A 27408-nucleotide genomic window follows, 5' to 3' on the forward strand; every position below is an offset into this window, starting at 1 on the left:
CCTTTAAAACGATTTTCGCAATTTTTTGGATGATATTCGCAGTTTTTGGTTTTAAATCCTAGTTTATTATTCCAAATTATTAAAATACATATAATTAACACACATTATATTACACTAACTCTAGATAATATCTTTCTAGCTTTTTAACCATACATATTGCTCACGAGGTTGATTTAATTTTTTTGGTTAACTAACTTATTAAAACTCCAAAAAAATTTTTAACCTTTCAAGCACCATCAATATTATTCATTTTTAAAAGGTTAGTCATCAATTGATCTTAAAATGTAAAATATAGATTATGGATAGTCGAAAATCAAAAGATGCACATTTAAACAGCAAAAGAAAAATATAATTTAGTTTTCTTTAAAAAAAATTTTCTTACAATTAAATCGACATTTAAAATATAACTATATTTATAATGTCCGATTATGGTTATATAAATAAATATAATTTTTGATAATCGCCGAGTTAATTATTATAAAATCTAGATCTCCCGCAAAAAGATATTGAGAAAATTTTACATTTTGAATATTATATTTTCATATGTAGATATTTATCGTTTGAAGTTTGCATTTGGAAGAAAAAAAAATATGGTGGGTGGTATAATTCAAATAAATAAATGGAGCTTAATTCTGCTGTAAACAGAATTTATAAATCGTTTTAATTAGCTTATTGTGGGCTTCTTATTTAAAAATTTTAAATTAAAAATATTTGTAGATGCAAAAGGAACGAGGATATAAATCAAAATGCAACTGATTTCATTAAAATATACTGATAAACTTGCTACTCTTACAATGTGTATTATATTTTGAGAGGGTAAAAGGAAATATTTAGAACAACTAAAAAAGAATATCAAAAATTAATTTTTTCTAAATTATATTAGATATTTAATAATCTCTTCAAAAAGATTCATTAATAACCCTCAACAAATAAACTTTTTTTTTGTATATTTTTTTATAACTATATTATATAATTAGCAAAATAATTTTTCGTAATATAGAAATTAATTGTGTAAAATAAATAATTAATTAATTTCACTACTTATTAACATTAATATATCCTAATAAGAGATTTCTCTTAACTTTCTTAAATTATAAACCTTATAAAAACAAGCTAGAATCATAAAAAATGGGTTGAAAGATTATAATGACTCCATGTCATGCGGGTGTTAAAATATTAGTAAATAATATTATAATCGATAAAGGAAAAAAATTTACATAAAAAAATTCTTGTTTAAAAAGAATCTAAAATTATAACCAAAAAATGTAAGGAATCTAGTAATTACGATATTACAAAAAATATATATTTACTTCCTTTAAAAATTTATAAATATATATATAATAATTGATAATCTATAACTCTCAGAAAATATGTTATGCTAGCAATATGCTTTATATCAGTCCCGTTACATTGTAATTTATGTTACTCTCACCTGCCACCCTTCCAAAAATTTATCTTTCTTTTCTTTTGATTCATTCGTTCATTTATACGGAAAGTGATACGAAACTATTGTATTTCTCGATGTTTCTTTTGAGAATATCGCTGCATGGGCCCAAAACCCTTTCGAATTTGGCCCGGTCTAGCTTAACACATTTCAAATCTGTTTTGGCTATAACGGTGGCAGCCCGAGGCCTGTCTAATAGTAGAGCTATTTCGCCTGAAAAATAAATAGGCAAAATTTCGAAGATATATGAAAGTAAATATTATTGAACGAACGGGGAATAAAACATTAATATTCTATTTTGGCCATATGTATATTTCCAAAAAATATTTAAGAAAAAAAGGTGAAAAAATGATTAAAAAAGTTAATGGGATATATAAATGAAAAATGGGAAGGAAAGAGGGATTGATGATGAATGTGTGGAAAAGGTAAATAGAATGAAAAAAAGTTTGATTTTAATTAGAATAATTAAAAAAATTGGAAGCGAAAAAAAAGAATTTAGAAAATTGGAGTAAAATGAGATTTTCATAATAACGATTGTGATTTTAACTTAATTGTGTCTGTTTTAATAACGTGTTATCGATTTTGCAGAATAGAAAGGAGTATTACTAAGAGTTGGCAATAAAATCAATTAATAAAGAGTGGATAAGACTAAAACGCATAAGTGCCCTTATTTAAAGTCCCTAATTTTTTTAAAAATGAACAGAAAAGATATTAAAGTGAAATAAAAATTAATTAATTTATAAAAACACATACTAAAATGATCGTTGATTGGGTTAAAAAAAATAAATGGATTTTTTAAAAATTACATACCAAAATAATCAGAAGTACCAAGTGTTCCAACTTCCGCGATTTCTCCGTCAGCTTTCTTTTGATAAACTCCAGCTTTACCCTAAAAAAGCGCCAAAGATTAGAAAACAAATACTAATTTTGTAAAATAATTAATATGAACTAAATTTATATGGAAAATAGATTGAAAGAACAAAAAAAATATATATCTAAAAGAAAGATAAAATAACAATTCACCTCCAATATAATGTAAAATTCCTCCCCCTTATCGCCCTGCTTAACTATAGTTTCACCCTCGTGAAAAAATATGGGAGTTAAAGCGTCGGCTACAGTCAATTTTTCCCATTCATCTAGCGACTCCAGTATGCTCACTTTACTCAAAAATTCCTTGTACATTTTGCGTTTACGTAGTGTCGAACCCTACATATATTAATTTTTAAAATAATTTTATCCTTTTTTAAATTCAATTTTTTTAATTAATGTTTCCCCAAATCCTTTCATTTTACTAAAGCTAGGATATAAAAACAATTGAATTAAAAAACTACAAAATTGGAGTTTTTTTTAAATTTTCAAATTTTTTTTCTAAACAGTTGATATAATATACAAAGTTAATCAATTTTTACATTTTAAGGAAATAATTATTATTTTCTAAATCCATATATTTTTCAAAAACTGATTTAGAAAAATAATAAAAATATATAAATATAAAACAAGTTATCATCGAATAATTGAAAAGCAAAATGTTTGTATCTAAAAAGTAATAATTTTAAATGCCTTGTTTATTTTCATACCATGAGTATTCGCCTATAACTATCCCTATCTATCCCCCAAAGCTTTAAATCAGTCTTGGCTTTAATGGTAGCAGCCCGCGGAGTCCCATATATAAGAGCCAACTCCCCAAAAGAACCGCCTTCGTTTAAAGAGTATATATATTGACTATTCACGAAGACCTGGAAGAAAAATATAAAAGATAATCGAATAAAGAAAGAATGATTTGTTACTAAAAAAATGAAAAAAATATATATAATTTGTAAAGCCCGATATTTATTATTTGCCATCTTACTTTTCACTTTCCCTATAGTTCATAGCATATTAGCATAAATTAATGGTTCAAGTTAAAACTTTTTCTTTATTATATTCGTTTTTTCCTTATTAGTTTTACATTAAAATTTCATTTTATTAAAAATGAATGCCATCTTCCTATATAAGAAAAAAGAAATAAACGAAACAGAAATTTTTTTTAAAGATATAATAGATTTTTTTTAAATAAAATTAACATCCACTTCTCCCGTATCGATAATGTAGAAGTTGTCTCCTTCATCACCTTCAATTAAAAAAATATATTAAAACTTTAAAAAGAAACAAAAATAAAATCAGAGATAGAAGAAAATAAAAGAAATAATATATTCTGATAATAATAAATATAATCTTAAATAATTGGAATAAAGGTAATTTATTTGACATTAACCTTGTTTTATAACAATATCGCCGGCTTTGTGTTGCACCAAAAACATGGCGTCAAATATGTCACTTTATATTTATATAAGAAAGTAAAATATAAAAAAATATAAGATTGCGTGCATGTGTGCTTAATTTTATCTATTCACTTTTTAATTTGACTTAAAACATAAACTTAAATTGGCATTGGTGGGGTAGTATATTAGTAAGTAACGTGATTTTCAACTAGTATTTCATTATTATAAGAAAAATTGTGACTTAAACATTATTAGTCGAAAGAGACAACGAAATAGTCGAATCTTAATTTTAGACAATTTATAAAATAAATTTTTTTTACAAATTGTCTTTATATTGCTATAGTTTTCATTTAATTGCCTCTTTATAGGAAAAATTTTTGACTACAATTTTATGAGTTGTACATTATATATTAACATCTTACCTTCTTTCTTTCTCATCCAGATGCGAAAATAACACGTTTTTAGAAATAGCTTTGCCCAATGATTCCATTGTCTTGTAATCCTTGGGGATAGTCTTACATATTTTTTAATTAAAGTTTTAAATAATTTTAAAAAAAATCATAAAATATTTAAATTAGCTGTTAGTTATTAATAGCCTTTTTAATAAACTGGCCGACATAAATTCCTATCACCTCTTTTTTCCTTCATCTTACTTTCTAAAATTTATATATTTGTGTTTTCATACCTTCTTAACGTAATTGGCCGCGTCTTCCTCGGTGTAGACCTCTGCGCTTACTGCTCCCCTTCTAGGCCGGCGAGTAGGCGAAGGTGGGGGGGCGGCTGAACTCGTTTCCCCACTCCCGTTTCCCGTATCACCTTGGCCATCCTGAATGACGGAATGGGAAGGGGGTGATGGAGGTGGCGAGGAAGAAATATTTGTCGAGGTTTCTTTGTCCTTTTTTATATATTAGAAATATAAGAAAATAGTTTTAAAAAATAACATAGATTTCTTGAATCTTCTTCGCGATTAAGTTTAAAGTAAGCTTAAAATAAAGGTTAAGTGTCTCTACGAATATAAAAATGGGTAAAAAAAAATTTAATATAAAGATCTCGATTTCTACAAGTCTAATAAATATTTCAGTAAATTTATATATAATTTTGGCGAGTTTAGGATAAAAAAAATCGACTAGGAAAATAGGGATTTCAGGGTTACTCGTTGGCAGTATTTGTCATGTATTTATAACAAACCTAAATAAATAGTTACTTAAAAGGAAGGAAAATATTTCTTCAATTAACCAAAATTTTAAAAAATTATTCTCTTTAGTAATCCGTACACTTTAAATTTTATTAAATAATTAATAAATAACCATAAAATTACCATAAGGTTCGATTCCTTGAGACAAGATAAAAATAATTTTATGTAAATAGTTTTACCTGCAATTTATTCGGAAGCTAAAAAACTCTAATAGCCCTATTTCAATTATAACTAGATCGCCCATAATAGCGAAACACTTAATTTAAAAATTAAATTATTTAAAGTATATCTTTTTTTATTTTAAAACCAAAAAGTCAATTTCAAATCGTGAATAATATAATTTTCAATGTAAAATTATTCCATAAAAAATAAATTTACTCTTTGTTTTTTAGGTAAGATCATAGGCGTAGCCAGGATTTTCTTAGGGAGGGGGGAAGGAACTAAAAATTTCTCATTTTGGGCAAGATAGGAGGTTAATTTTAATTAAAAATATTATCTTTATTTAAAATATAAGAAATTGGTTAAGAGATTATATTAAAAAAATAAGCCTGGAACAAATAGGAAATATAAGTTCGTTTTTTTTGAAAAAAATGATGAACGGCGTTCCTTTTATTTTGACGAATTTGATCGTGGAGGCGTTACTTTTTTATGACGAACGCGTTCGAATTTAACGTTCGTTCAATTTTAAATATACTTTTTATTTTTATTTATTAGAAAAATTTAATATTAATCTAAATCTTTTTAAAAAAAGTATTATTTATATTTTTTAATCGGCTAAATTTCCTTTTCACATTTAAATTATTTTAACACGCCTTTATTATAGTTTATTAATTTAAATATTGTTGTTTATATTTTAATTTAATAGATTAGAATAAGCATGGATATTATTATTTCATCACTATCATCTGATTCTGAAAATCCAAAATCAGATGAATTAATATTACCATGACCATTTATGATAAATATTTAATAGTAACATCCTATATTGTAGGAACTAATTCAATGCTAATTAAGTGTAAAATGTGCCCAAAAAGTATTAAATCAATGTCAAAATCTTCAAGTTCCAATTTAAAATGACATTTGATTGTAATATTATTTATTTTATTTTATATAATATAACTAAGTAAAATCATTAAAGAACAAAAAATGCATTTGGGCATGAATTAACATTACCATGACCATTTACGATAAATATTTAATAGTTACATCCTATATTGAAGGAAATAATTCAATGCTTACCAAGTGTAAAATGTGCCCAAAAAGTATTATATCAGTGTCAAAATCTTCAAGTTCCAATTTAAAATGACATTTGATTGTAATATTATTTATTTTATTTTATATAATATAACTAAGTAAAATCATTAAATTTGAAGAAAACGCATTTGGGCTATTTGACTCCAACAATAACGACATTTATTTTAAAATTAAAAAAAATTAGTAGCCTAAAATATGGCCAACCAATGATAGACGCAGTATTAAATGAGATTAATAAATGGTATTAAATTTATCACTATCAAATTAATTACATATATTTTATTTTTTTTGAAGATTTGAACATATATATATGAATTAGAGACCTTCATGGGCCGGGCTTGGGTTCGTTGGAAATTTTTGCAATAGGGCTTGGGCCTAAATTTTTAAATTCAAATTTAGCTTATTTTAAGGATATTTAATAGGACAAATATAACAAATCATTCTGATTTTATTAGTGTTATTTATCAAATTTCCTATACACCTTGGGAGAGTATATATTTTTTAAATCGGAAATTGGTATAATTTTACTTAACTTAACACAACGGCCTGGGCACGAAACAGCGAAAATCAGGGAATATTCCCAAAAATGTTCCCAAAGATGGCCAACATTTTCGATATGACATATATTTTCCCAAGTTAGCGTCAAATTCAAAGCAAAATCCCAACAGTAGCAGAAAATTTAAAAACAATTGTTAGACGTAGACAAATAGATATTCAAGTAAATTTTTATAATATTTGAAAATAAAATTTTAATTAGAAAACTCAAAAAGGACATAATTTCATAAACTATAAAGGTTCTGTGAATTTATACACCATAAAAAATCATAAGTATGAAACATGATATATCTTGCAAATCAAATCAAGGTACATAAATATCATAATCAAATTATTGCAAAAAGATTTTCTTTTAGAGTTTTATATTAATTGTAATAAATGTAATTTAAGATGCAAGTTTAATTGAAAATTGCAAATAATGTATAATATTCCTTTAAACAATTAATCAAATAAATCTATCCATACAATTACAATGTAAATATTCCATTCACTTTTAATTTACATATTATTTATAAATATTGTTGAGATGTATATTTTATATGAATTTTTAATAAAATATTTATTCTGTTTCTATATGGTTGAGTTATTATAATATTATATATTATCCAGTGCAAATATAAATGATATCCTTCTATGGAAAGTATAAATAGTTAAGATAAATTGTCAATGTAAATGAGTTATTATTTAAAATATAAATAATTAAAAAACCCTTCATTTAAAATGAGTAAATTTTTATAAGATAGAAAGTGCTTGGCATGCTTTTAAATTAAATTTAAAAAGATTAGAAAATTATTCATTAACCCTTCAATACTCTGGTGATTATTTTAATCATTTATTCTGATTTTCACATATTCTGAAAGTAAGTATAATAAAATTTATAATGTAATATCATTTTTCATATACCATAATAAAAATGTTGATACAAATGATACAAGAAATCCTGAAATTATAATATTTTATAATATGACTAAAGGTAGGTTAGATATGGTGTATTGAATGACAAAAAATGATACAATTTTAAGCAGGTCTTACACACTTCTAAACATAATATCAATTAATTCACATGATATAGCAAACATAAAAATATCTATTTTAAGAAGTAATTATATATATAAAATATCAATGGAACTTATTAAACCATATTTAGAAGTACAACAAAAATGATCAGATTATCCTGACTTTTGAAGGAATCTATATGCAATCAATGACATATAATTTATACCAAAATATTAAATACAAAAGCAGATATATACAAAAGGAGATATATATTTGAAAATTAATTACTGTATGCTATGTATAATTTTGGTAGATATTTAGCAATATTATTGTATTATAAATGGTCTATGCTATGATAAAAATATTGAATATTGTTTTATTTTATATTAAGCACATTAGGCAATAATTTTGGAAAAAGATTAATACATATTTATTGCTCTAGATTAAATAATTTTATATAAATCATTTTTATAATATCTTTAAAAAAATTAATAATAATCATAATATATTTAATTAAAAATATAATAAATATTTATATCAAAATATATAAGATAATAGCATTATTATTAATATTTTAACAATATATATATTATTTAAATTTATGACTTTTTTAGTGGAGTCATACATAAATGGGAACATTTTTTATTTTTCACTATTTTGGTTTTCACTGTTTTGTACCGAATTCAACACAACTGGTTTAGAGTGTATAGCTACTATAGGTAATAAATATTATTTATATTTTGAGAAAAATTACATAACACTCTTTTTTCTGAACTAATTAATTTTTTTATGTTTTTTTTATATATGGGATGGGTATTATATGACTTTCTCCTTTGTAATAAATTGTAGTATTTTTTTTTAGATATAATGAATAAAAATCAAGAAATAGTTAAAAAATTACATTCTCAAGAATACAAATTATTAGCAAACAACTCATTGAAGAGCAAGGTCTGGGATTCTTTTAGTATAATAATAGACAATCATAATAATAAAATCGGATATGTTCAATGTAAAAGATGACAAGACATACTTTCATATTCAAATAAAGTAGGATCATCCCATTTATCAAGAGATAAATGTAAACCAAATCCTATAATTAAATTATCTTCTTTTTATCCAATTAAAAATGATAAAACATCATATACATGTGAAAAAAAAGGAAGTTATCAATAGATGTGTAAAATTTTGTGCTGTGGATATTCGCCCATTTCAATGTATAGCTGGTAAAGGCTTTAAACATTTAGCACAATATTTTATTGAAGTTGGTTCAAAGAAGGGTTTGATTGATGTTGAAAATATTTTGCCAAGTCCGATAACTATATCAAGGCATATGAATGATATTTCTCAAAATTTGCACAAAAAAATATTACCAGAAGTACAAAATGCTTTAATAAATTCTTTTTGTAGTGCTACAACTGATTTATAAACAGATTACTTCAAAAAGTACACATATATAACATTAACTCTTCACTACATAATTAAATGGAAATTAATAAAACGTTTTGTTTATTTCTCTTTTTTTAGAAGATAAAAAAACAAGTGAAAATATACGCAAAGAACTTGTTTCTAATTTTGCTAAACTTGGATATGCTTCTGGTGCATTTTATAAAATCACATTCATCACTGATCAAGGTAGAAATTTGATACAAAATATCTTAACAAGGTGGAATTCGAAATTAAAAATGTTTAAAAGTATTTATGAACAATATGAAGAAATTTTAGATTGTTTACAGAAAAGAAATATGGAGGATAAGCTTAATTCTATTGATAAAAATGGGTTGAAATCATTAATAGACATGTTGACCCCATATGATCAGGCAACCAAGGAGCTGGAGGGAGATAGAAGTTCTACATTATTTAAAGTTTTATTAATTTATAAAACATTGGAAAAGTTACCGGTGTCTGATATTTTATACGAAGCATATCAAAATAATAGTGAAATTAGAAAGTTAAAATTAAGAGCAAAGGAATTTTTTATATCAAAATTCCAAATAGATATTTTACACAAAATCGCTACATTTTTAAATCCTAAATTCTGCTAAAAAATGCTTACTTTGGAAGAAGCACTTGAAGTAAAAAATAATACAAGGGCCTTAATGATTGATTATTCAGATCATCATCCAATTCCTATATATGATCTAGATGAAGCAAATATCCCTAGAGCTTCAAGTAACATATATTTTATAAATATCTTTATCTATATAATATTTTTAGATATTTCAGATCTGGGTGAAGTGTATGTTCCTATTCCTACTTTGAGGATTACTAGAGCTACCAGTAATTTATTCTTAATAAATCTTTTTAGCTATATAATATTTTTAGCTTCATCCTCATTATTGGATATGTCTTCATGGGAGGATGATACAATACTTCATAATAATACAAATGCTGATGAGATTAATTTATATATGGATATTCAGCTAAATGAAGAGGATATCAACTATGATGACTGCATCCTAGATTGGTGGAAGAAGCATGAAAAAATTCAAAAAAATTTATGCAATTCCAGCATCTAATGTTTCCAGTGAACGGAATTTCAGTACTATTGGAAGGGTTATTGAAGAAAGAAGAACAAATTTAAATAACGAAATTGTAGATAATATATTATTTTTAAATAATAATTTATAAATATAAATTAAAATTTTTTTTTATCATTTATTAATATTATATATATATATATATATTATTACTAAATAAAATATTATATTTCTATTAGTATTACTTCAGCATAAGTTAAGTATACATGAAATAATTTTATGGGCTTGGGAAATTTTTTAAATATTATAGCGGACTTGGGAATTTTTTTAAATATTAAAAACGGGTCGGGCCTGGGTTTAAAATTTTCTTTTACGATGGACCTGGGCCGGGCTTGGTCCTAAAATCTAAGCCCATGAAGGTCTCTAATATGAATATCAATATAATTTCTGCAATTATACATCCAATATCCAAGCTTCGATGGCCATGGATAAAACTTCCACAGAACGAACCTTTTAAAAATAAACTTAGAGCGTTATTGAAAAAAATTCATTGAAACCCCTAGAAATTATAATGCAAGAACTGTTATTTCGAGATATCCTTTTTATGTCGAGGAAGTAGAGAATGGATTGGAGGAGGGTAACTTATCTCAATTTTTTGAAGAAAAGAACAAAACAATAAAAATTTTTAATAAATTCCTCACATTAAAAGAGTTGTTTATTAAGTATAATACAGCAATTCCCTCATCTGCCCTTTTAGAGGGCGTTTTTAGTATAGCTAATGCCGTATTAACTGCTAAGCGCTCCTGTCTATCAGGTAAAAATTTTGGAAAATAATTGTTATGAAAAATTAATAAGAAAAATTTTTTGTAAATAAAAATATCTTTTTATTTGCTATATTATATTGTATTTATAATTATTATCAAAATAATTATATTATTTTTTAACATGGCTAATATATTGTGTTAAAAAATGTAAGACATTTATTTATATTAGATTAAATTTAAAAAAAAATTTATCATGAAATTTTGAACGGTTTGAATGTGAACGCCTTTTTTTGAAAGTGGTTCGATTTTTTTAAAAAATGTTTACGGCATTATAGATAATTGGTTAAAAAAATATTATGTAAAATGCCACTTTTACAGACATATATTTCACAGTTATAGACTATATTAGAGTTAATATTTTAATAAACTTTACTAATCAATGTTTTTGATAATAAATATAAGCAACAATTTGCATTCAATTCTTTAACGCCATCTATTTATTTTAAATAAAATAATGATATTAAATTAAATATGAATAGATATGTTTATTAATTTAACAAATAAGAATATTTTTTTCATTTACATTCTTTAAAAGATATTTTACTAAGTACATATCAATATTTTATAATCTTCTACAAAGTATATAATTCACTATTGGTAAAAATAATTTGATTGTCATATGATATTGATAAAATTAGATATATTGTAAATCTAAGACACATAATCCAATTGTTTGTATTGTGCATTAATTTTTTTATTTAATTAATAATTTAATTTTATCAATAATTTGATAATTAGATTTTACTTTTATTAAGAAAAATAAATTAATACTCACTTTATAAAAAATTATATTTGATATATTATATTATTTGGTAATTTTATGGATCTATTAATAGTAATTATAATACATTTCACTTTTGTCATAAGATTTATCTTGGGTTTATATTTCATTTCTTAAAAAACATTTTTGGTTTCACTTTTTTTATATACAAATGCTTTTTCCCAAAAAAGCATGCATTATAGTCAATATTTTTAGTTTAAAAAAATAATAACTACATTCTTTCTTTCAAATTATTGTTTAAGATATATGCGTACATTTTTGGGGGATAGGGAGTAGGGAGAGGACTAAGGAGGATATTTTTTATTAGCTTAAAATGGTATTCACAAAAACTGATAAATTTCTGAGAGGGTAATTTTTTCTTGCCCCACCTGGCAAGTGTTGTTAAATGGCTCGTTTTGAGCCGATTTTTAAAAACGGCTAACTCAATATTTCACGGAGAATAATATTACGCAAGCCTGAAGATTTTGTTTTTAGAAGGAACGAAGGTTTGGAAATCTATTAGCGAAATCTCTAGGCTTAGGCAATATTTTTCTGGCAAAAATATTGAGTTAGCCGTTTTTAAAAATCGACTCAAAATGAGCCGTTTAACAACATTACACCTGGCTACGCCTATAGGTACAATAATGGTTTGTGAGCCATAATTACCATTGGCTATTTTTTATTTATTTGTCTGTCATTGGATTGGTTGAAATTTATTTAATGATATTTTTATTATCGAAAACCATTGGTTAATTTTTACACATATTTTTTTGTAAAAAGATAAAAAAATTGAACCAATCATATACATATAAATAAATAAAAGATAAGCCAATAATAATTATGCCTCACAAATCATAATCTTACCATTTTTTAATCAAAAAGTTAAATAAATATAAACTGTTGTGTACGACAACAGCTTAAATTTAAGTAATGTATTAATTTTTAATTACCCACTGTGTTAATGCATAATTAACTATCCAAAAAAATAGAAAGCGATAAACAAGCTTAATGCATTTTTCGAACAAGGTTTGTTATTTTGTATGACCATATATTTGTGTGTAGCTAATGGGATTGCGTCTACAAAGACACCAGATTAGCCAATAAAAAAGCACACATAACGATCTATAAAACTTATAATGTACGGGTTGTTTGTGGAAAAGGACTTTTACTTCACACTTATTTTAAGTTAACTAATTATTTTTGATTTAATCTTACATAATTTGTATGTTTGATTAATTTCGATCATGTTTATTATTGAATAGTAACGTGCGCTACGTTATTTCGCTTGTGCAATTTTATTTTGATTATCTACCGTACCATTCCAAAAGGTTTATTTATCCCCAGATGATACTTAAAAGATAGATTCTATATTGACATGTGTCCTTATTTATTTTAGGTCCTACTACTTATCCTAATGGGAAAGCAATTTCTCCTAACTCCGGCGCACCTAATCCTGTGACTAACCTCGTACCCTCCCCTTCCGTACATCGTTCAGATATATCGATAGACAAAATACATTTTATTAAAATAACTTGTTCAACTTATAAATGAGCATAGATTTGTAAAAAAAAATACAACAGCTTACATATCACCTCAAAATATCATGCGGTTCTACTCAAGAGATTGATTTTTATAGCGCCATCTATATTATACATTTAAAAAAAACCAAAAATATCTCATGACCTTTTTTTATTATAACTAAACAGTTAAATATAAAGGTAGTAATAATTCTTAGTAATCAGCAACTAAAAAAATTATTTCTCGAATTTTCATTTTTTTATCGGAAATAAGAAAAAAATGGAATATTTTAATTTTTAAAAATAGGTTGAATTACGGGCTAGAAAATTATATATAATATGTGATCTAGCAAATATATTTTTTTTACATGCTTTAAACAATAATTATTCATGGCTTAACTATCATCGCAGTTATTATAAACGATGCCTAAGGTATTAGATGGGAAATTTCTAAGCAGCCTCTTAGTCTAAGGCATAATAAATCATCTTTGTTGACAGGAACTCACTCCATCACAATCATTTGCTTCTTACTGTCTTAGCGTCATTCCCTTACTTTTCATGGATAATTTCCATTCGTCATTATTCTTTTTACTTTACCCAATGTCCTTTTTCTCTATTATAAAACGTTTCCTGCTGTTTTCCTTGTCGTTCTTATTTAACATATTTATGAAAAAACAAGCAAAAATTCCGTGGTCAAAATTAATTCCTATTAAGTTTTTCTCTTTTTAAAAAATAAAAAATGTCCTATAAATTAATTTTTACGATTTTGATAATAAATAACGGGGTCAGACAACTAATACAAAAAATATATTGAATAATCCAGGTGCACACATCAAATATTAGGGTACAATTGAAATAAGAAAATGGAATTGATGAGCCAATTATAATAGAGAAATTTGAGGGATTCTAGACTTAAATGATATTGAGATTTTATTCAAATTATGGTATACTGCTACTCAACATTGCTCTATTTTAGTTGACATTTTTCTATTTTTCATTTTCAAAGGATTGCATAAAAATGTGTAATTATTTTAAATAAAAAAAAATATTCTAATAATTAATTAATGTAATACGGAAAATAATTCTTCAAGAATAAATCAGAAACTTAATATTCATAAAAAGTATTGATTTTTTTGGGAGGGGGGGGGGGACTAATTTTAATTATTGCAATAATAATACTAAATTAAAAACGAGCATTTTTGGGGGAAAAAATAATATATTAAAAGTTATAAAAAAGGGCTAATTCCTTGTTTATGATAATATTTATCAATTGTGTCAATAGGCTTAAGCAATATAGTAAAAATTATCGTTTCCTTTCTTTTTTCTTCCCTACTTACTGAAATTCTTTATTCTTATATAGGTTTCTAATAAATCGAATCGAATATTTTTATAAAAATAAGATTCAGATATTTCATTTTAGTATACAAAATATTTTAATATTTTATTTTAAAATTAGTAATCATAAATGATAAAAAAAAGAAGTAGTAATAAAAATAAAAATGACTAAAAGTCATTTCAAAATAAATTGATTATAAAGGCATAAAGTTTCCTTAATTGATTCTTCTTTTAGGGACATGTTATTTTTGGTAATCAATATCTATAAAAATAGACGCTCACAAGATGTAGAAGAGCACTGTTATTTAGGTAGGCGAAAAATATCTTGGTCGACCTTCAATTTTTTTTCTAAGGAGTTTGATATTTTTTACATAGGGATTTTTTCCAGGAAAGCTTCCGTGCTTCATTATTTTCTACTCCAGTGATTGTATATATAATCTTACAATTGATTTGTTTTAATTAATAAAATATTTGATTGGCATTAATTAAAAAAAATTTACTATACATAATTCAAAAATTGGCTATATAAATTTATGAACAATAATAATTTAAATTTATTATTCGTCAAATTTTTAAAGATTATTAATCGTATTTTTTAAAAAGAATATTTTTGATAGGAGTATTTATATATCCTTTTTATACATTTAGAATCTTAATAATACATAAGAGCATTGTTATCTATTATAGTTAATACACAAGTATTTTAATCGTTAATTATTTTTCGCATCCGAGCGAGGTCATATTAAGAAATTTTAAAATAATTATTTATTTTTAAAAAAAATGGTGACGTATACTTTCACCTTGTAATTTTTTAAAAAATGAAAAATAAAATAAGGGAATGGGTTGGGGGTGAAGATTATTTAAATTACTCGCAAATATGCGAAATGAAAAGAAAATGCATGGTAAATTGTATTCCTCATATTTAAAAAAAGGAAAATTATTGTTTTCGGTCAGATCTAACCCGGAATATATGGTCAACCTTTAGGATCCGTCAACTTATTGGTAAATCTTGTTGACATGATTATATTTTTAAAAACATGCGATTCCTGGAATTAAAGAACAGGAAGAAAATTTGAAAGAAATGAGTTATTAATTTATAAAAAGGGGTAATGATATATGATTAAAATAGCAAGAATAATAAGTAATTTTGTTTTAATATTAATATAGGTTTAATTAATGGTAACTCCTAATATTAAATTTGGAGGTATGTATAGATCTAGTTGGCGGGGAAATCCACTCGGCATTTTTAACGATTTTTATGGCGTTAACCTCGAAGTTCAAACTAAAACTTTTGCTCAAACCTCAAGGTTGAAGCCAAATAAATCAAGGCTGTACCCAAATTAGGATTCAGAAATTTATAACAGTTTAGCGGAAATTTTAATAATTTTACCGGGACAGATTTTCTGAAAAAGGAGTCCAACCTCGCCCCGATCCGAAAATATACTGGGTTCCAAGAGTTGTTTAAAAATCCGTCCCTCCCATTAATTCAAATCATAATTTGGGTTTACATCGCAGATAAAATTCGGCAAAGTCGTCTTGGAGTCAGGTCAGTCTAGTCTGACTGAGCAATTTTTATAATGAATTATTGATCCAATCCTTCAAATCCAGAAGATAATATCTATATTTATTTGATCTTTTCATTATTGAAATAACAAAATTATGGTTCTACGTCTTTATAGAGAACCATTATAGAGAATGTATTTTATAAAGAAAACTGTTATGTTCTACCTCCCCCCCTCTTGTCCCGTATAACTTATTTCTTTTGTTTTCCCATCGTCCTTTTTTTTATCTTGATATTATACCTTATTTTTATATTGTATTTGAAACTGGTTCTGACCAGTTTCAAGAATGATTGTATCGCGATATTATATAACAACATGTTATTTTTTTTTCTTTGTTTGATAAATTATAAAAGGTTGCAAAAATACCTTTATTGGGGGATTCTTTTTTTAAAATTATTTTACTGAATATTTTTTGTGTTAAATAAAATTCTTAAAGTTTTATTCTTTGGTAAATTGTGCTATTTTAACAATAAATTAAATTACTAAAATTACCCGATGATGACTAAGTTAAAACTCAACGTCAACCTACCAGAAAATCCCGGTCCCTCGAATTCTGCCGATCCCTCTCCCTATCCCCCGGTAGAACAGCCCGCGCTCGTGGCCGCGAACTTATCAAAAACAATTATAGAGAATGCATTTATAGAGAATGTTTTATATAGAGAATAATTTTTAAAGAGAATTAATTTATAGAGAATGATTTTATAGAGAATGCCGTTTATAGAGAATGGTTTTATAGAGAATGTCGATTATAGAGAATGATTTTAAAGAGAATTATTTTATAGAGAAGGTCCTTAATAGAGAATGACTTCAAAGAAAATGATTTTATAAAGAATGTTGTTTATAGAGAATGATTTTAAAGATAATTACTTTTGATAGAGAATTATTTTGTAGAGAATTATTTTGCAGAGAATTACATTGTAGAGAATTATTTTCTAGATCTTGATTTTATAGAGAAATATTATATATGGGACAATTATAGAGTTCAAAAAATTTATGCGGGATTTGAAAAATATATCAAAATTAACATTTTAATAATACAATTCAGTTTATTTGTTGTATTTTTTCGATGACTTTATTTGTTTCAACAATGGTTTTTTTGTAAAATCTTTTTAGTTCATATCAAGGTTTAGCTTGATTATTAACTCAGCTAAACCAAACCTGAAACGATTTTTTAAATATGTATTAACCGTTACTAAAGAGAATCTAAACTGAACCAATCATTTTTAAAATTTTTATATATTGCATTTATATGTCAGCTACCTAAATTAGCATATAGAAGGGTTCTTAACTTTACTCTTATGGATATAATATGACGGACGAGAATCTTGATTCTAATTTTAATTAAGAAAAGGTTTTAACCAGTTGTTTGGGTAAAAAATATGCCACATTCCCGTTCGTTCTGCGTTTCGGAACACGTTTCTAAATATAATTTTCTTTCTATTTTATTATACAAATTTTATTCATAAATCTTTTTAATATAGATAACTAAGAATTCATTAATCTCTAATGATACACATTTAGATGTATGCGATGGCTTTAATATATTGAGTGTCGAAAAGTGACGATCTCTATTTGGGGTTCCACATATTTATAAAGAAACCAATATTTTTGATTTAATAGAAGCACCATAATTTTGTCCTACCTAAAAACAAAACAGTCAATTGAAGGTTTCTATATAAAATATTATAGCGAATGCATTATCGCGAATGTATTATAGCGAACGCATTACCGCGAATGCATTATAGCGAGTATAATACAGCGAAAATATAGCGAATACATTATCGCGAATGCATTATCGCAAATGTATTATCGCGAATTCATTGTCGCGAATGCATTATCTCAAATGAATTACATCAGTTGCGATATCGGGAATGGAGTTTGATGAAAACTACAATTTTATATTTATCGGTCTTTAGACTGACTTAGTTGAACCTGGAAATTAAGTTAAAGTCGGGCTTGGGTCTAAAAATTTTTTTTTTAAATAGGGTTAAGGCTTTTGATTTTTTTGACTCAAAAAATATAAAAAAGATTCTAAGCAATAAAATAGATTTCTCTAAAGATTAGAGTAAAGGAATTAAATTTGTATATTAATTGATTGTTTAAATATGCGTTTAGTTATATTTTTCAATTAAATTTGGGACAGGACAGGCTCAGGCCTAAAATTATAAAATTATGGCTAGGCTCCTAAAGATTTTGGATGGAGCTTTGGCCGAAATAAATAAAATTTGCAAGGCACTAAGAAAAAAAGTTTTATTTAAAACATTGAGCCAAACAGATAATTAGACCTCGGATTTATATTATTTTTTGACAAAGCATGCTTTAATTAGTGAGGGATTTAGTATGGACTTGATAAGCATTTTTTGATAATAAATTTGTATAAAGTTCTCTTATAGTTTAATCAAAAAGACAAGGTCAAAGCTAATCACAACAAGACATGAAACAATATTCAGCATCATAGGTAGATTGTCGAATTGAATTGCTATCCATCTCAGTACTTAATTCGTGTAATCTCTGATGATGAAATTGCCACTATTGTGACTCAGGAATTGGGAAAAAAATAGATTATTGGTTTCCTTAATTGATTCTTGCTAAGTTCTTGCTTCCTGACGAGTCTTTTTTTCTAATTATGTGATCAAAGACAAAATTGTATAAAAATGGATAGAAATATAATAAATATAAGTAGAGCTAAAATTGAATGAATTGAACATGCCTCATATATTATTAAAAATAACTTAGCTATTTTTAACACAAATTATCGTATATTTCCATTTCAGTTCAGTTGCTATATTTTATTAATCTGATGAATGTCATAAATTTTATTAGAGTGGCGATAATAATGATTGGACGTTACTATCATCGCTGAAGATGAAAAAATTTAACGGAATAAAATATTTACTTTGTGAGTTGTACTTCAAGGAGTAGATACAACCCTAAAAAATCGAAAGGTGGAAAATATCTCTTTTTTACATTTTCTATGCCTTCATATTTTTTTAAATGTGTATTCTTCAAGACTAAAAGAGGTTTAGAAAGATTTAAAATAAAAGTTTTAAAAGCAAGCATTGACGGATATTAAAATTAATTAAACAAGCTGAAGCGAACTTATCATTTATGATTCCACTTTTTACAGTAGAAAGCAAGGCCCTATAAAAAATATATAAGAAAAGTAAGATATCTGTCTCAGGAAGCTTAGATAATGAAAATCCTTATGTTATGCTGGAAAATAAAAATATTGCTTTAATCATGAAATTTTTTTTATTAAGAAACACCCACCCCCCCCCCTTCCCTCCCAACAAAAGTTTGAATAAATAATTAGCCCTAATGATACGAAGAAATTTTATTAATGATAATTATACTTGCTTATAACCAGATCTATAGACCGACTACCAATAATAAAAAGACACTTAACCATTCAAACAATGTTAAACAGGACCTTTTAGCACAGGGGAAGGGGTTATAACTCATGATTGGCATTGTAATTAAAATGGGTATTTTGTATTTGGAATTCCGTTGTTCTAATTTGATGTGGTATAGGAAATGAGGAGAGTGGGGGAAGAAGGGGGTAGTATTATAATATATGATGCAAAATCTTTTGATAATTAGGTATTTGAAATAACTTCTAAGTGTAAAAGAGTTAGTAAAATATTGTGCAATCTGCTGCAAATATCAAGCTTCGATATTTTCTAAAGAAAGACATTACAATGCGATGGAAATCAGTGTATATCATGATACAAAGCTTCTTATAATCATATGATGAAATACAAGTTTGTCTGTGAACCAACCATATTCAAACAAATTGGTATCAATAAATATAATCCCTATATGTAAATAAAAAATTTCTTATAAATATTAAAAGTCTGATCTTCGGAATGTTTAACAAATGTAAAAAACCTATAAAAAACATTTTAAACTTTTTGATTCATCTTTCTCTACACTCCTAAGGAGTTTAGGCTTGTAATAAGAAATTTTTATTTTACTAAAATCAATTTAGAGAAAAAAGTGTATTATTTTAAATTTTGTCTATGTATAATTTTTAGGTAAGGGTTTGAACTATCATTTTGTATTTTGTAAATTCAGATACAATTATTTTCGGACCTATGACGATTTTGACAGAAATTGATCCAACCACCCCCTGGTCTTCCCTGCCTATTCTGTGAATATTAGACAGTACTCTAGTGATCTTTTAACTAAACTTAATTTTGGTAAGGCGATAGTTTGATGAGTATTGTTTTATTTTTTATTATTTGCATTTAAAATCATTAATTGAGTGCGTTTTATTAAATTTAAAAATCTGATTTTGCCAGAAATGCACCAGAATAAGTGTAGAATACCCACCCTTAATGTTGCGCAATCGGTTAATTTTAGGCGATTCCAAAACCATAATTAGGCTTAGCATAAAAATAGGCGAAAACTATAAGGAGCTCGGTTAATCCCCCGTCATATATCGTTACACAATAAATATATAAAATAATTTTAATAAAGGCTAGGCTTAGTGTTGCGTAACGCTGACGGGCGATTAGCCTAGCTCCCAGTCCCTACATTTTGTCTAATTAGTTTTAGGCGATTTTTCGGTTAAGCCAAATTATGTTTAGGTGATTTTTAGGCTATTAACACTACTTATAAATCTCAGATTAATGTAAATTAAAATTTCTTCAGAGGTTCAATATAAGATCTTCTGAAATTTATAGGGTGGGTATTCTACACATATTATAATGCATTTTCGGCAAAATCAGATTTAAAATTTAATAAAACGCGCTCAATTTATGATTTAAAATGAAATAAAATAAAATTATTAAATACAAAAAAATTTTGGCGCAATCGTATGAAATTCCCAGGGTAGATTCTCTTCGGAATTGGTAAAATCAGATTTATTAGGGAAATTATAAAAGCGCACTATAAATCAGAGACCTACAGGCCCAACCTTAAACCCGAGCCGTATTTTAATTTTTTTAAATATACCCGAGCCGAGCCTAAAATTTTATTTTTTTAAATACATGGGCCGGGTCAAAAAAAGCTTTTTTTTAAAAAACTCGGGCCGGGCCATATATTTTAAACCAAATATTTTAAATCACCATTATTATCTAGGCAAATTAAAAATATATAATATATTTTTAAAAAATCGGGGCCGGGACAAGCAGATTAAAATAATGCACAAAGCAACTAAATATTGACAAAATTTTTTAAAACAATTGGCGTAAGGCTGGCTTTGTTGCTAATAGTTTTTTTTTAAATGGCTACTCTACTAGTTAAAGCAAAGCACTAATAGAAACTGATAAAGAAGGAAACATTTTCATAATTTTAGCATTACTACTTCTAATTGTTCAGCGTATTTTAAAAAAAATAACAACAGGAAACTCAAAATATTATCATAATTATTCATAAACAATACAAATCAGGAACGTGAATAATTTTTTTTAAGATTATTTTTTCCCTTTTTTTATTCAAGGGTTCCAAGAATTTATATGGCATCTGGCTTGTTTTTTTGAGAAAATTTATTTCTAAAATAATACTTAATTCATTTTCTATAAAATCATTCTCTATAAAATCATTCTCTATAAAATTATACTCTATAAAATCCTTCTCTATAAAATAATTCTCTCTAAAACAATTCTCTGTAAAATATTCTCTATAAAATAATTCTCTGTATTCTGTAAAATATTCTCTATAAACGACATTCTATATAATTGTTTTCTCTTTAAAAGTTTCTCTATAAAATAAATTCTCTATAAACGTTCTCTATAAAATCATTCTCTATAAATGAGATTCTCTATAATTGTTTTCTCTTTAAAAGTTTCTCTATAAAATAAATTTTCTATAAACGAGATTCTCCACAAAATCATTCTCTATAAATGAGATTCTCTATAAACGACATTCTCTATAATTGTTTTCTCTTTAAAAGTTTCTCTATAAACGATATTCTTTATAAACTACATTCTCTACACTTGTTTTCTCTATAAAAGTTTCTCTATATTTGCATTCTCTATAAAAGATTCTCTGTAAAGACGGGATATCCAAAATTATACTATTTTTTATTTGTAGTATTAATATTAATATTGAAAAAGAAATATAAGAAATATTCTCATCAAAATAAAGGCCCATTTTTTAAAAATTTTTCTCTAACCTTTATAATTTTTCGCTTCTCTCTCTCAAAAAAAAAATATTTTCCTGTCTAATATTTTTCTTAAATTTTTGACACAGACCTATTTTTAAAAAAACGAGTTAGGATATTGTATTCATTTCTCCTTACAATACCCATTCTATTTTTCGCTTTTTATTTTAAAAATTATATAAAAAAATTTTAAATCAATTCAGGGTTTGGCAAATTTTCGAAAAAAAAATTCGAATATAAATATAAATTACGTTTAAAAATATGTATTTTATAATATTTTAAATAAATACTTGCAAAATAAGCAAAAAAAAGTTATCAGATCAGAGTAAATCTTTGAAAATTTTTCTTGAAATTTTTACCTAAAAATTGTAAAACTTTTTTAAGTAAATTTTTATAATTTCCATGCATAAAAAATCTTTCAAGATAAAATCAAAAATTTTTTAATTTTTTCAAACTCTAATTCAATTACATTCAAAGAATTTGTAAATAATGTTGTATCGATAAATTTCCAGGTATTTTTATTTTACAATTATATCACAGACACACAGAGTTTTTAAAGTAGCGAGCTACTTGTAGCGCGCTATTTTTTTTGGTAGCTATAGCTAATAGCGGCTACTTTTTTGCAATTATTTAATTTTTTAGCGGGCTTCTTTTAAAAAATATAATGTAATTAATAATACAAATGCCAATATTTCTCAGAAATTGGCTGATAGTTATTATTGATTTTATAAATTATACAGTTCAGCCAATGTCCTTGGTTGATAATCCATCATTTACCATGATGATTAAAACTCTATCCACTGGTACAACAATTTTATGTCGCCAGACACTAATGAATAAAATAGCAGATAATTTTAAAGTGATGAAAGATGTAATAGTAGAGTTATCAGAGATATCATATATATGTACCACGGCAGATAGTTGGACACATAACAGAAGGTAAAAACTTATAAAATGCAACAAATTACCATAAATATTTATTTTTATTACATAAATTTTTTTATAATCAAAACTAACTATATTTTAATATTTATAAATGTTGATTATATATTTACTATACAATAACATTATAAGCAAAAAATAAAACAAATTTGTTTCTAAATTTTTTTTATAAAATTAGCTTAAAAAGTAGCTAATAGCGCGCTACTTTTTTTGACAAATAGCTATAGTGCGCTAAATTTTTTTACAAATAGCGATAGCGCGATACTTTTAAAAGTAACGATTAACAACTCTGCAGACACAGAATTATTATCATAACATTATTTAATTTATAGAGCATATATTTGAAACCATTTTAAATGATTAATTGTGATTTTAATTTATAATTAATTTTATCAGGACCCTGATGGCTCTTCCAGGTACTCTGATAATAATACCTGATAAACATCATAATATCTTAATTCGGTGGAACTGGAATCTATATCTTCTTAGTTCTTTTCTTACCACTTTCAAAATTTTTTAGTTTCATTTTTAGTGTGAATATAAAATAGGAAAAAACAGATGAATTTTGATTCTTTTCTCTAACTCGGATCATAAAATTAATATTTAAAGAGATAAATTGTGGGTAGCATAATTCAATTTGTAACATAATATATAAAAATCTAGAAATATTTGTATATAAGATACTTTTTAATTTTTATTATTTAAAATATAAAATAAATACTCCCTTCAATTTAATACTAAATATAAATATAAGTATTTGTATTTAGTATTTTAAATACAGGTATTCACTGCTGCCCAACTCTGAATCAACTTTATATATAAAGATTCTCATCTATATATATAATCCTCAAAAAACGTCAATCAAATTTAGCCAATAGTGTTCTTTTAAAAAAATTCGTCCAATAAAAATCATCATAGCTTATTCGGTCCAATGATAATATCATACGAAATTCAAACATTCATGCACTTAAGCTACCATTTCCTTCATTTCAAATATCATAAACATCTTATAAACCGTGACTAGAACTAACGCCCGTGATATTTAGTAAAATATACTATAACTAACACCCGTGATATTTAGAAAAATATACCAGAATTAACACCCATGATTATTAATAACATTTTATCGGAGAACAATTCATTTTCACATGATAACCCAATATTTAAAAATGTTAAATCGAATAATAGGGAGAACAACATAGTATAGGAGTTAAACAAAGTTATAATTTTTTTTAACTTACCTTATTTTTAAATTTTAAACAATAGCAACTTGCCAAAGTATAGGAGTTAGACCCAGTAGATATATCATTACAAAATACTTTTAAAGTAATAATTTTTTTTAACTTACTTTATTGAATATATAAAATTTACCTATATTTTTATTTATGAATAATATTTAAAATAAAATTAAGACAACATAAATTTAAGAAACTTATTAGAGGGATTAATAAAATAATTAATGTAACTATAATATATAAAAACAAGTTAAATTATAGCATGATGAAAAGAAGGATAAGAAATTTTGTAATTTTGAATGTATAAAATTTACCTTAATTTTATTTAGGTAATATTTGAAATAAAATTAAGATAAGGGATTAAGAAAATAACTAATGTACTATAATATATGGAAAACAAGATTATAGCATGTCTTTTTTTAAAGATTCAAGAAAGCTTCATGTGTTAACCCATGCTTATAAATGTGAAACACTTCCATACAAGCAATTCAAATTCACAAAAAATTGTTCATTCAAAAGATAACAAATATAAATGCTATTTGATTTCATATATATATGTATATATAGTTACAAATTTATACCCATTAATTGTAATATATGTGCCAATAAAATAATGATAGGTTTGTAATAAATTTTGAATTTTATCATGTTAATAAAAAAGAATTTAACCAATCTGGCCTAATTTTTTTAAGCTCAACCATAGGCTATTTTTTTAAATTCTAATTGTTTTGTTCCAAGTATAAGATAATTTTAATTTAATTTTAACTAAATTAATTGACTTCTTTATAGGGATTGGTTTAATTATCAAAAGTTGTAAAATATTTATGCCTTCAACTTATAATATATATATATTCAGCCTTTGAAATTTTTGGGCCTTGATCCTTTATACTCAATCCAGACATAAAAGGTACATTATCTAAGAGATCACAATTTTATAGCATACAATTCAGAGTTTGTTTTATAACTAGAAGAATAAATATTTTTATTATTTGGTGAAGAGGAAATGAGATTGGTAATTTATTAAAAAACAATATACAAAATTTTATATGAAATATAGATGTTCTACCATCAAAAATTTTTGAAAAATTAAAATTGTGATCTCTCAGATAATATATCATTATGTCTGGACTGAGTAAAAAGGCTCAAGATACAAAAATTCTAAGGTCGAATAAAAATACTATAAGTTGTATGGGTAAATATTTTACCATTTTTGACAAATAAACTTATTCCTAAAAAATTTTTTTAATAATTTAACTAAAATCAAATTAAACCTATTTGATTTATAATATATTTCTCTCAACTTTTAATTTAAGATACCTAATTTCCTCTTCATCAAACATTAAGTATCTATATTCTTAGAAGACCAGATAACTTTGAACCATTCACAATTATGTAGCATTTAGTTATTTTATCTTTCATTTTATTCATTTTGCCCTACACGATGATAGTGAAATCAGAATATTCTCCTTTATTTGTTGATGGATAATTTAGAAATTTCCCCTTTATTTTTCTTATTTAAGCTGATTCAACGTTCATCAAATATAGGATAAAATTTCTATTCCCTGTCATTTTTGATGAGAGCTGTGATTCAGATATTTACCATTATTTTTCTGATTTATCTATGATCACAAAGTGGAAATTTCTAAACATATTTATCATATTTAAAAAGTTCTAATAGGTAAAGGGATGAGAGGGATATTTGATTTTTGGGACATACTAAACAATTGACACTATTAATCTACATTATTTTTAACTAGCTGATACCCCATATGGATAAAAATTTAGAGCATGAATCCAAAAAAGAAATTATTGTGGATGACAAAATTAATGAAGAAGATGAAAACCGAACAGCCTAAGGAATCTTTTCTTACAGCAGACTTACTATCGCCAATATTCAATCCAACTATCTAAGTTTTATATCTTCCATCGAATAATCTTTCATGCCTAATTATGTTTTCTTTCTTCCCTTCTCCTTCCTAGTTTTTATCTACTATTTTCTTTTTATAGATCTTTTTTAAATCCCTTATCTTTTCTCCTAAATTCCATTTTTATATTTTTCACCTTCAATAATTTTATCTTAATAATATATTAAATCGCCTATTCAAATAAATAAACCAATGACCAGTTAAAAAAACTTTTAATATCATAGAATTTTTGGTGTATTTTATATTACAGTAATCATGATAAGTCATTTATGTTAGTAATATTTTTTAAAATAAAACATATGATGTGCCTAAATTAGCATAAGCATATATCAAAATGACTAAATATAATATAAAAACCTTTTCAAATCTGTAATATATTCTTAAAACATTATAAAGAATAGGTAATGTTTTTAAAAAATAATTAATCTATGTGAGCTAGTTGACTGTTCCTCTATAATAAATATTTTATCTTAATTAAAATTTTGTAATAAAAATAAAAGAATATAAAATATCATCTATAATTATATTTAAAGTGTAAAATTTACCTTTTCCAGTTTTTCAAAATAATCTTGTAAGAATTTTATAGGGTTATCAGGTCTAGTTATACAAAGTTGAACTATAGAATCTTTTAAAATTTGTTGTATTTTATGTTTTTCAACGTAATCTTCACACTCTTTTAAAGTCTTTTCTTGTTCTTCTGCCATAAAAAAAAAGATAAGTTTTGTATGCCAATATGCAAATATGGAGATATTGATTTTTAAAAATATCGAATAATCGTTCCACGGAAAAAGATTTTATTCTTTATATACCTAGATACCAGTATTTTAAAAATATCAAAAAGACATGAGATACTAGGATCTTTTGCTAAATTAGAGTATCTCAAATACAGAGATACTTTTATAAAATGATCATTACCTATTAAATTTGAATAGTTAAGAATAAAGGAACATTTTTTATGAAGAACATATAAGTATATACTATATTGGAAAGGATATATCAATTCATTTAAAATTTTTATCG

The 27408-nt window shown here is 25.1% G+C and overlaps 1 protein-coding gene across 1 annotated transcript; it reads right to left on the reverse strand.

Annotated features, from left to right (window-relative positions):
- Window positions 1-327: 327 nt before the first annotated feature.
- LOC135927597 (cAMP-dependent protein kinase regulatory subunit-like) lies at window positions 328-27121 on the reverse strand. The gene is made up of 9 exons (XM_065463691.1): window positions 26934-27121; window positions 4391-4600; window positions 4128-4219; window positions 3699-3760; window positions 3508-3554; window positions 3022-3180; window positions 2468-2650; window positions 2255-2333; window positions 328-1657 (listed from the first exon to the last, which is right to left on the reverse strand). The coding sequence occupies exons 1-9, from the start codon at window positions 27090-27092 to the stop codon at window positions 1485-1487; spliced, it is 1164 nt and encodes a 387-aa protein (XP_065319763.1). The 5' UTR covers window positions 27093-27121; the 3' UTR covers window positions 328-1484.
- Between the last annotated feature and the right edge of the window lie 287 nt (window positions 27122-27408).

Source organism: Gordionus sp. m RMFG-2023, chromosome 3 (genome assembly GCF_954871325.1).
Source record: "Gordionus sp. m RMFG-2023 chromosome 3, tfGorSpeb1-WG-v2, whole genome shotgun sequence".
Lineage (NCBI taxonomy): Eukaryota > Metazoa > Nematomorpha > Gordioida > Chordodea > Parachordodidae > Gordionus > Gordionus sp. m RMFG-2023.

Bases quoted from the DNA above. Each gene is read 5' to 3' on its own strand.
- LOC135927597 (XM_065463691.1), bottom strand. From the start codon at position 27,092: ATGGCAGAAGAACAAGAAAAGACTTTAAAAGAGTGTGAAGATTACGTT. The intron at 3,761-4,127 runs GTAAGATGTTAA...ATAAATATAAAG, and splicing joins CTGGATGAGAAAGAAAGAAG to TGACATATTTGACGCCATGT. The intron at 2,334-2,467 runs GTGAATTGTTAT...GCGCTTTTTTAG, and splicing joins AATTTTACATTATATTGGAG to GGTAAAGCTGGAGTTTATCA.